The sequence below is a fragment of the Galleria mellonella genome, unplaced genomic scaffold (assembly GCF_026898425.1).
Source record: "Galleria mellonella isolate WM207_F2 unplaced genomic scaffold, CSIRO_AGI_GalMel_v1 utg133, whole genome shotgun sequence".
In the NCBI taxonomy this organism is placed as follows: domain Eukaryota; kingdom Metazoa; phylum Arthropoda; class Insecta; order Lepidoptera; family Pyralidae; genus Galleria; species Galleria mellonella.
The window spans coordinates 4,697,654-4,708,714 of NW_026441990.1; the positions used below are offsets into that span (position 1 = coordinate 4,697,654).

At 44.0% G+C, this 11,061-nt stretch overlaps 1 protein-coding gene across 1 annotated transcript; it reads right to left on the reverse strand.

Annotated features, from left to right (window-relative positions):
- Positions 1-2,143: 2,143 nt before the first annotated feature.
- Positions 2,144-4,339, reverse strand: LOC128202527 (orexin receptor type 2-like). The gene is made up of 2 exons (XM_052903225.1): positions 4,121-4,339; positions 2,144-3,377 (listed from the first exon to the last, which is right to left on the reverse strand). Exons 1-2 carry the CDS (start codon positions 4,218-4,220, stop codon positions 3,169-3,171), a joined length of 309 nt encoding a protein of 102 aa, XP_052759185.1. The 5' UTR covers positions 4,221-4,339; the 3' UTR covers positions 2,144-3,168.
- Between the last annotated feature and the right edge of the window lie 6,722 nt (positions 4,340-11,061).

The following is an 11,061-nucleotide window of genomic DNA, read 5'->3' on the forward strand; positions in this document are numbered from 1 at the left end:
TTAGCGGATTTATTATGGTGGGATTAAACTATAGCCCGAGGATGCTTCTTTTTGGACTTAAAAGCGTGGGTAGGATGAGGTAAACAAAGGGAAAATTTTACCGCAGAAAAAAATTTCCTTCGTCTAAGTAAGATATTATAGCAAAGAGAATTAAAAGTTTCAGATCTTTTTAATAAAGAATTTTTTTTATAAGAAAAACTACTGAACTCGGCAAATATTGTTTTATCCTCAATCGACACTTGCCGAGTCTATTCTCTTATTATGGCTATGGTATCTCTCATATTGGAGCGATAAATATGTACAAAATTTTATCAAAATCGTTTCGGTTTCGAAGATTAGCGTGAACGATCATCCGACACAAAATTTTGTATACAAGAAAAACAAGAAGGTATTTTTAAGTTGCTACGGGAATGAAAGAAAACGAGTCCTGTACAAGGAAAGCTGCGTGAAATTTATTAGTAAAATATATATATATATATATATATATATATATATATATATATATATATATATATATATATATATATATATATATATATATATTATACAACTGTTCGTGGGAGACAAACAAACTGACGTTGTACGCCACCTGATGGAAAGTGGTAACTTCCTGTCTATTGACGAGCAGTACTATGACATAACAGAGTATACCGTTTTGTCATATTGAATAATTCCTCATGCACAATCCATTGTACAAGCGGTAGAACACGTAGAGTGAGGCATATATATATAAAGAGTTCTTCTGGACATTGATGACCATCCATTCAAACCGAAACACAGCTAAATATACAATATATAATATATTCACGGACTTTGTAAAACGAATGGAACAGAGGTACCTTTGTCCCATTCGACTTTTCTACCGTGAAGCAGTTGTGTTTGCATAGCTGTGTTTCCTTTGGTATATATATATATCTGGTATATATATATATCTGGTATATTTGTATTCATTGATTAAGATTGATAATATCTGATATCTATATATTGAGTTCTTCTGGACATCGATGACCACCCATTAGCCAGTTGAATATTCATTACGAGCGGGTTCTACTTTTCGATATTCTAATATATTGGACAACCGACATCTAACATATTTGTTGTTAAGCCAATATATGTATAGATATTGCCATAATACATAGATATTGCACTTTTAATTAATTGAATTTCAATCGCAATCAATTGCGTCAATGTATGTCAACACAGATGCTGAATCGACTGTATTAGTTGTTTTTCAAAAATGCTCGAGAAAAGCTAAAGAACATTATTAAAAAATACATTTTTTTTTTCTATCAGTCCAAAATTTGATCAAGTGCCAATAAAATAATATTGTCACAGCTGGTAAATTCAATTGATTGTTTCATTTCCCGTTTCAATAAACCTCCCACCATTTAGTTCACCATTGTTGTATGTAAAGGTCTATAGACCTTGGTGAATGTCATGATTTGATTAAAAAAAAATAGCAGTCATTCGCCATTTACCACACTTCACTAGGAGAGTGGCAACATTGGAATCTGCTGTCAATTTTAAATAACAATTGTTTTTTCTTATACTACTTAGAATGGCAAACAAACTGACGGTCCACCTGATGGAAAGTGGTAACCGTCGCCTATAGACATGAGCAGTACCATGGACATAACATATGTATACTGTTTCGCCCATGATACCTCCCAAGCGTTACCATTTCTGAGGACTCAGATGTTATTCCTCTGTACCCTGTAAATTCACTGCCATATCCCAGCTATGCAAACACAACTGCATTACGGTTGAAACACGAATGGGACAGAGGTACCCAAGTTAACGACTTTTGTACAAAGTCTCCCTCTGATATTTAATATTTAGTCATTTATTGTTTATTGCCCAATAAAATTAATATAAATGGCTACTAAATAAATATTACATAAAAACAGAAAGCGTTTGAGGGCAACAATAACAACAAATATATATTATACAAAAAAATAAATTAAAAGATTGATATAACAATAAATATATCACCGAATAATATTATAATTATATAGACACACATATAATATATAATTTATTAGATATTTAATTTATTTACATTACTTACAGCACACAGATAAGAGAAATTATTAAAATTAAATATATAAAAGCCAAGTACAATATATATATATATATATATATATACTCGTATATATAGTACAATATATATATATATATATATATATATATTGTACGTATGATACATAATATATACAATATATTATGATAATGATACATATGTTATATTTATTTAACTATATTTTCGATTCATTAAAAGCGTTCATTCCAAATCTCAATGAAGTGAGGCAATGACGGAATATCTGTCAAATTTAATAAAATCAATATCTCTGATTGATTACTTGATTATTTACAAGAACTCCGATTGCGATCTAGAGCATTAATCATTTAATAATTCTTATTTAAACTGTCACTGAACATATTGGTTTTGGTGGCGACAAAATCTATTCCTCAGGAGTGGTAACGCATAAGGAGTAGATAGATAGATAGATAATTTATTTACATAACTTACAGAACACAAATTACAATAATAGAGACTACAGCATTGGGTTCTTCAAAAGGGGCGTAAAGAGGTTTCTTCAGGGTCGGCAACGCGCGTGTAATAATACCTCTGGTATTACAGGCGTTCATAGGCTACGGTAACCACTTACCATCAGGTGGGCCGTATGCTTGTTTGCCACCTCAGTGGTATTAAAAACAAACACAAATTACAATAAAAAAAACATACATTCATTCATTCTTTTATCTCTTTTACTGTTTATTATATAAACAGTAAAAGAGATAAAAGAATGAAATAAAAAAAGCAACAAAATAAAAAATAAAAAACAAAAAACAAAAAACAAAATATATAAACAGGTATCACAGCGTGCTCTGTGAAGTCCACGGTGCTGTTCATGTCTATAGGTGACGATTACCACTTCCTATGAGGTGGGCTGTCAATTTATTTGCCATTTCACGTATCACAAAAAACATCTTGGTGATTTCGTCGTAACATACCAACTGACTTTACTTCAACAACACTTATTATTCCTCACTGGTACTGGCCTGCGTATATCCATAGCGTAGGCGAAGATACGATTATATTTTAATTAAAAAAAAACTTAAAAATAAAAAAAAAATGTAAACCGAATCATGACGTTCCTTTACAGCTTATCTAAGACAATTGTTCCTATAACCGTTTCCGACTAAGCTGCTACTGCACACGCTTTTGTAGTGAGCTGGTGTTCTGCATTCAAATGTGACAAGGTCACAGGGTCGCTTCGTTTTCGACGTCGTGAGGTGCGTCAGTGTGGTGAAGTTCTCTCTGATAGGGCTCGCTGAGCAGCAGAACGAGCGACGGAATTCCCGTCGGAATTTTCCTGGTAAAAACATAATTGATCTCTGTAAGTATATAGACTCGTATGCTCTTGACAATAATGGTGAAAGTCGAAGTAATTAACCATTATTTGCATAATGGTGGAAATTTCCATCATAACATTGAATGCCCAAAAATTATATAAAAGAACAAGTTTAAGTTGATCGTGTCTGGATACCTTTTTAATGTACTATGCAGAAAAAAAAACATAGCTGTTAAATTTATTTATTTTTAACCATATTTACTTTACTTTTGGACATGAATTATATCACTTTGATTTATTTCACCAATAAAAAAAAAGTCATGCAAAGAAGAGTAAATAACTTGAATTGTACGCGCCGTGTTAATCTGAGAATCTCCTCATGCTATTTTGACTAATATTATAATTGTAAAAGTGAGTTTGTTTATTTGTTACTTAGCGCCTTATCAATTTAACCAATCACATTGAAATTTGGTATACACGTATTATGTATATGAGATCGAGAAGGACACAGGCTTACTTTCTATGTTGATCACATTGACGAAGTCACGGGTAAAAGCTAGTAGAATATATTAGAACAGAAAAGGCAAAAATCAAAAATGTCAAAAAATATTTAATCTCCCAATGTTAATGCCGAAGACATTTCTCGAAATTTTGTTGCTCTTTAGGACAGCAAAATTGCTAATACTTTAATATATGATATTTAATAATTATTATTAAAAAAATATTTATTTATAATAAAAATGTATATAATTAAAATAAATTACCACTCATAAAGTTGTAGATCAAAGGGTTTATTGCAGAATTGGCGTAGCATAGGACGTGGGACACCAGAGCGAGGAATGTGATTGCATCGTTCTGTTCCATGTCAACGGTATACCTGGAAAGAAGAATAGAAGAATTAACAAAAGAAAATTTAAATATAAAATCCTTAATTTTATTATAAATGAAGTAAAAGCGATTTTTCCTGGGGAGCTTTAGAAATGCTCGGCAGATTCGCAGGGTAGGAGGGAAAATTAAAACCTCCCACGAACCAACAGGCCGGCGAAGGTAACTCCGTTACAAAACTTTTCCAGTTTTTTTTTTTTTTTTTTTTTTTTTTTTTTTTTTTTTCTGAATGTGTTTGCTGTTGGCCGTGTGTGGCCTTTACAGCTTCACCGGACGCGAATGCAGGGGCGAGTGCTGATGGCACTCCAAGCCCGCGAGAGGGGAGCGACAGAGGTGTCGACTCTTTCTTATGGACTGCGGTGTGTGTGTGCGCCTAAGGGCGCCAGAGTGGCTCGGCCTCGGCTTAGGCCACCGCACTTCGACCCCCGTCGAGGGACGGCGAAGGGTCGGTACGTCTGGGTGGGTGAGATTGCGACGCGGTTGTTATGCGCTCGGGCGCAAACCTGATCGCGCGCGGACCGTGTGTCGCGAGGGTTCTTCGCCCCCGCCGGCGGGGGCGGTGTGTGCGATGTGTGGGTGTGTTTGTAGGGGCTCTTGTCGAGGGTTCCGCGGTAGGTAGGGAGGGAGACGCGTTTGCCGTCGTAGTTGGATCATCGGGGTCCAAGAGTGCGTGCCTCGGGCGACGACGTTTTGGAGCGACGTTCTCTATGGGGGGTTTGTATTTGACCGCTCTTACTATGAGCGGATTTGAATGGGACTCGGCTGAGGCAAAGTAGCGTCGAGACGCTTGCTTCATAAATTGCCTTATAGTGGGTATTTTGAGGTCGCGGTGTAGATCCACGTTGCGCACGTACCACGGGGCGCCCGTGGCCCGTCGCAGAAATTTATTTTGCACCACCTGAAGGGGGTGAAGTAATGAAGGAAGGGCGTGGGCGAAGACGACACTAGCGTACGTCATCACCGGTCTTATACATGCTTTATAGAGCGTCAGCTTTGCGTTAAGCGACAATTGGCTGCGCTTGTTAATAAAGGGATGGAGGCGTCCCAGTATAAAATTGGCCAGGCCTCGGACGCGCTTAAGATGAGATGCGAAACTCAACTTGGAATCTAGTGTCACGCCTAGGTATTTGGCTTCGTTCGTCCAGGGGACGGGCGTGCCAAACAGCTGAATAGAGGCGGGAAGGGATGGTTTTCTTTTGGCCGTGAAAAGCACGGCGGCGCTTTTATCTGGGTTGACTTCGATGCGCCATTTTCTGAACCAGTAGGCCAGCTCGTCCACCGCCCGTTGAAGCCTGTTGGCTGCACAGGCGGCCGACGTGCTGTCCACATATAGGGCTGTATCATCAGCAAAGAGGGCGATTTGCACTCGGGGCTGACGCGGGATGTCGTTGGTGTACAACGAGAAGAGGGTGGGGGAGAGGACAGCGCCTTGAGGGACGCCGGCTCTAATCGGTCGTGCGCTGGAACGCACTCCATTGACGCGATAGCGATATGACCTATTGGACAAGAAGGCTCGTATGATGTGCACGAGCCTGTCTGGCACTCCCATCTTGTGCAGTTTGAAAATCAAGCCGCTGTGCCAGACTTTGTCAAAGGCCTTCGCTACGTCGAGAAACAGGGCACATGTGACCCCGTTGGATTTCAGGTGTCGGGCGTTGAGGACGTGTTCTACTACACGATGTACTTGATGAACAGCTGAGTGCTTGGCTCTAAAGCCGAACTGCTCATCGATCAGGATGCCTTTGGACTGTAGCCAGTCTTTCAGGCGTGCGAGTATTAGCTTCTCATACAGCTTCCCCAGCGAGCTGAGGAGACTGATGGGGCGAAAACTGGTGGGAAGGGACTTATCTTTCCCAGGTTTGGGAAAGCCTACGACATCGGCTTCTTTCCAAGCATCTGGAAAGATGGCATTGGTAATTGCCGCATTGAAGATCGCTACTAGAAGTAGCAGAATGGTTTCTGGCAGACTCTTAAGGAGTCTGTTAGAGATACCGTCGGCACCGGGTGCCTTTCGGTTGGGGGTTCCTTTGATGAGTGTTCGCACCTCATCCAGTGTAACGGGGGGAGTGACTCTACTGGAGGGATCGACAGGATTCGCTCCACCTCGGATTCTACCTTCTCTAGATGATCATCGGGCACCGGAAGGGTACTCGGCATGCATTGGGCCTCTAGGCTGTCTGCTAGGCATTCGGCCTTTTCTTCATCAAATAAGGCCGGACTGTTGTTTGTTCGGACTAAGGGCGGAAGGTCGGAGTAACACTGGTCTGTTTTGAGGGTTTTGGCAACTCGCCAGTACGCGGTATGGCAGGGGGTGAGTTCTTTGGTGAACTTATCCCATCTGTCTCGCCGAAGTTCCGCTATGCGACTCTTTACTTCGCGCTGTAAATCTCGCAGGCGGGTTCGGTTCTCTTCTGAGGGATAGCGGTCATACGCTCGTGTGGCTGCATTCTTAGTGCGCAGCAGAGCCCTTACATCATCAGGCAGGTTCCATCTACGGTCGCCCGTATCCGGAACCTCCCTGGAGCAGTCCTTGACTGCCGACTGCAGGTGCTCTGTTAGCGCGTCAATGGCTGTAGTCGTCTCCTCGATAGATTCGACTACGTCCGGGATGCGGTCCAGTACCGGAGAGTTAGTCGACTCGAGGACTTTCTCGAGCCGGCTCCAGTCCGTGACCGTTTTAAATTGAGGCGCCCCGTCTGCAGGTGGGCCTAGCGAGAATGTGACGGGGCGGTGGTCGGAGATGAGTTCGGCATGGACCTCCATAGAACTCAGCCTTAAGGCTACGTTCTTTAGTAGGGCCATGTCGAGGATGGAGGGCTGATGAGCAGTGTTTGCCGGATAGTGCGTGAAGTGCACTGGGGGAAGGATGTCGAAACCCATGGAGAGCGAAAGGCGTTCCAGGGTGAGACCGTTTGGGTTCGGATAAGCACAGCTCCAAAGGCTGTGCTTGCAATTTAGATCTCCGGCAATAATTACCGAATCCCCCAGGTCCATGAGAGCTTGGAGGTCGGCCCGGAGTAGCTTTTTGGAGGGAGAGAGATATGCCGATGCTATATAGATCGGTCGGTGGTCTGTCATCGCGAGAAGGCATATCGAGGCTTCCATGTTTACGAGCGGAGGCGTGTCGATCGGAATGCACTGAAGGGACCTTCGGTAATAAATTAACGTACCGCCGCCGCGACTGATGCGGTCATTGCGTACGATATTGTAGTTTGCGATTCTTGGACCGCGTGTTGAAGGCTTGAGGAAGGTCTCCTGTAGTAGGAGAACGTCCACCTGATGGACGGTGAGAAACTCACGGACTTCGTCTCTTTGCCCTTGTAGTCCGTTAGCGTTGAAAAACGCTAACTTAACGGACCGAGGTTTGCATCTTTTCGCCCTTAGATCCATAATTAATTGTTAAAATTGAGGATGGCGACTAGTACGCCGATGTGCTCGCAGACGGCTGCGAGTCTTTCTTGTGGGTCGTTGACTGACCTTAATTTGGAGGCCAGGGCCGTAATCTCGCCAGCGTCGATGGAGCTGGCGAGTTCGCTACCAGTGCGAAGTCGGCTGCGAAGCTTGAGCCTATGTTCGTTCCAGTTTGCGGGGCGGGGCGCGGAGGAGCGGGCGATGCCACAATCTTGGCAAGCGTGGGAGCGGTTGCAGATGGCATGGTGGGTGAGGGGGTCGCCTTGACGACCGGAGGTCGCACCCAAGCATTTTTTGGCGGGGAGGTGGTGCAGCTGAGGGCTGCGGGATAGTAGGGGGCGCGGGGCGTGCTGCGCGGGGTGCCTGAGCCTTTGTGGCTTTTGCGGAGGCCTTGTTTTGGCCGGGACGGGGAGCGCGGGGACATCCGCGGTAGTTAGCTGTGTGGCCCTGTGTGCCACAGAGTACACAGCTAGGTGGGGTCGGGGTGCCACTCACGCGAGTGCAGTGCTTGGTGCCGTGGTCTCCCAGGCACTTGACGCAACGTTCGCGCGCGTAGCAGTTTCGGGCGGAGTGCCCATAATTTTGGCAGCGGTGGCACTGCCCGGGGTAAGTCCGCTTATTTGGCGGTTCTACTGATAGGCCTGAGATCAGGCAGACACTTCGGATGTTGAAGATAGATTTCCCCTCTGGGGAGAGATCTAGTACCACTAGTACCATGTCTAGTGGCGTTTTGGCCCTGCTGCGGTACATCCTGTGTACCTCGTGGACGGGGTAGTTTTGTGAGCGGATATCTGCGAGGATGTCCTGGCAGTCCAGCTCCTTAGGGACGCCGCGTATTACTACGCGCAGTCGTTTCTCCTCCTCGAGGGGCATAAGTGTGGTAACCCACACTGTTTGTCCTGAGGAAGGAAGTTAACTGGCGATGATCCGCCGATGTGGGAACCACTACTCTGATTCCTAGTGAGGTTACCCTTGCATGGGTAAAGGATATGCGCTTTTCCTTCAGCGCAGCTGACACCCTGTTCCAGGCTGTCTTGTCCTGGATGATTATAGAGGAGGAGGCCTCACTTTCCCCGCGTGATCGCGGTCGGTTTTATCGGCGTTAGCCGGAACCGGTGCGCCAAGTTGGCACGTTGGGTTTTAGGCGGGGGAAGATCGCGCGCCCGCATCGCGCGTTTGGTGCGCTTGGCACCCACAATTTGAAATTCCTCTTCCGAGGAGGAGGCAGTGTCGGAGGAGTCGCCTGTTTCGGCGACGACGTTGGGAGCGTCTAGCTCCATTTCCGTTTCAGAGGAGGGGCGGTTGGGAGCAACCTCCTGAGGGGACATCGGCTCCGGGGTACTCACTAGGTGGTCCCCGGGGGAAGGTGGGTTTGAGGACAGCTCGTCGTTGGCCTCCTGAAGGGAGGCCGCCGGCGAGGCAGGGGCGTCGTCATGTATCACATGTGCGCCCCTGCGCTCATCGAAAAATGCCTTTAAGAGGCCAGGACATTTGGCCTTTAAAAAGGCCACGAATTGTGGAATGTCATCCTGGGACAGCGACATGTTGTCCCAGGAAACACTCCTCTTATAAATTAGCAATGCACCCGACTCTTAAGTCGGGTGCCAATACCTAAAAATAATTTAAATTTATAATACGGACAATGCGCTACTATAAAAGTGGACACAAAAAATAAGCCGCTACAAGCCGCGTATATAAGGGCCTGTTGGGACCTGTCCAGGTATGAGTCGCCCTTTATACAAGGATTAGTCACCGGCCGGGCGACGGTTACCCGGCCGCTTTGTGTACAGTTAACCGCCCCGCCGAGTACGGCGGGGGGGTGTGTGCCTATTGTTAATGTAACAATGGAATGTAGTCACCGGAGTGACTTGTGTACCTGTTGCCGATACTTGGCCGGGGTGTCGAAGGCGGCGCGGGTCGCCGGGGAGGAGAGTGCTGGTCTCTGGCACCGGCTCCGGAGCTGGTGCGCTGCGCTTATGGCGCAGTACACCACCCTAACACGTGTTAGTCCGATGCACTAGAGTTCACAACACTACACAATTGTCACTTGTAACTGTTCACATGCACTCACTGCACTCGCGACGCGACGAGGTGGCAGCGCGTGCCGTGTACGCGAACGGACGGCCGTTAAAAAGCGCGCGAAACTAAGGCGACGAACGAGAACCTCGTGCCCAAGTTGTTCTCTACTTTTCTTCGTGTCCGACGTGTTTGCGTATCCGCTGACTCCGTGCAACAAGGAAAACTTTTCCAGAGTGCTGCTATGGCTAAAGTACACAAAAGGGATGGTGGCGAATAGGCTCAGAGGGCCAATGGCGCTGTCCACGTCTTGAGAAGATGAAAGCCTTGTCGTTAGGTGGTAATTGGCTGTAAAATATTATAGTCAAATAATAGTTCGTCCTATACAATGACAGTACAACTTAATAAAAAAAGGGAAAGTGATAAGGTAAATAAAAAACTGAAGGCAGTGACAAAAAGAAACTTTTACAATATAGTATAATTAGAGATTTAGAACATGGAATCTGCTCATATATTATATCAATACTGCTCATCTCACAATCTATAGGTGACGGTCATCAAGTGGGCCGTCAGGTTGTTTGCCATTCTAAGTTGCATAAAAAAAATCTGGGTACACATCCAGATGCAGTGCAGGAATTGGTGATATTCTTAATAAAATAAACATCAGCGTTTATTGGACATGGATATTAGTTCTACTATGGCGTAACGTAACAGTGTACTTCATTCTAGGTAAATAAATTGGATTACTTTTTTATTTGAATTTTTTCTGTCAAAAGGAAGCCAAGCAAAAGCTAGTTATATCCAGATGTTGCCTACCCATGAACAGAGATTCTACCTGGTGGAATGACGACGTAAAAAAAATATTTTGGCCAAAGCGGGATATATTTAAGCTCTGGCAGAAAACTAAGTCGGACAAAGAATACAATCAATATAAGTCTATGGAAACTGTAACAAAAGCCACAGTTGCAAAAGCAAAATCAATTTTCCGTAATAGTTTCTACGAGAAACTAAAAAGTGTAATAATTATGGGGCCATTAAACTTACATCGCGATCGCTGAAACTGTGAGAGAGAGTGATCGGTACGCGATTACTAATGCTGATAAGGATAACCGAAAATCAATTTGGTTTCACGGCTGATAGGGGAACAACTGAAGCTATACAGGTGGTCCAAATCCTAATGGTAAAATGTCACATCAATAAAAAAATATATACATGGAGAAGGTCTTTTACATCCAGCCTTCGACTTACTCTCCAGAGTATCGTTTAGAAAAAGGTATTAGGTCTTTTATGGGAATGTGCATTAAATATTACAATAAGATACCAAAGGATATTTTGGATCTGCCTTTTAATAAGTTTGAAATTCTTATTAAAAAACACTTGTGTTCGCGACATT

Coding starts and splice junctions, on each gene's coding strand:
- LOC128202527 (XM_052903225.1), bottom strand. CDS start 4,220: ATGGAACAGAACGATGCAATCACATTCCTCGCTCTGGTGTCCCACGTC. Junction 3,378..4,120: donor GATCTACAACTTTATGAGTG/GTAATTTATTTT, acceptor TGTTTTTACCAG/GAAAATTCCGACGGGAATTC.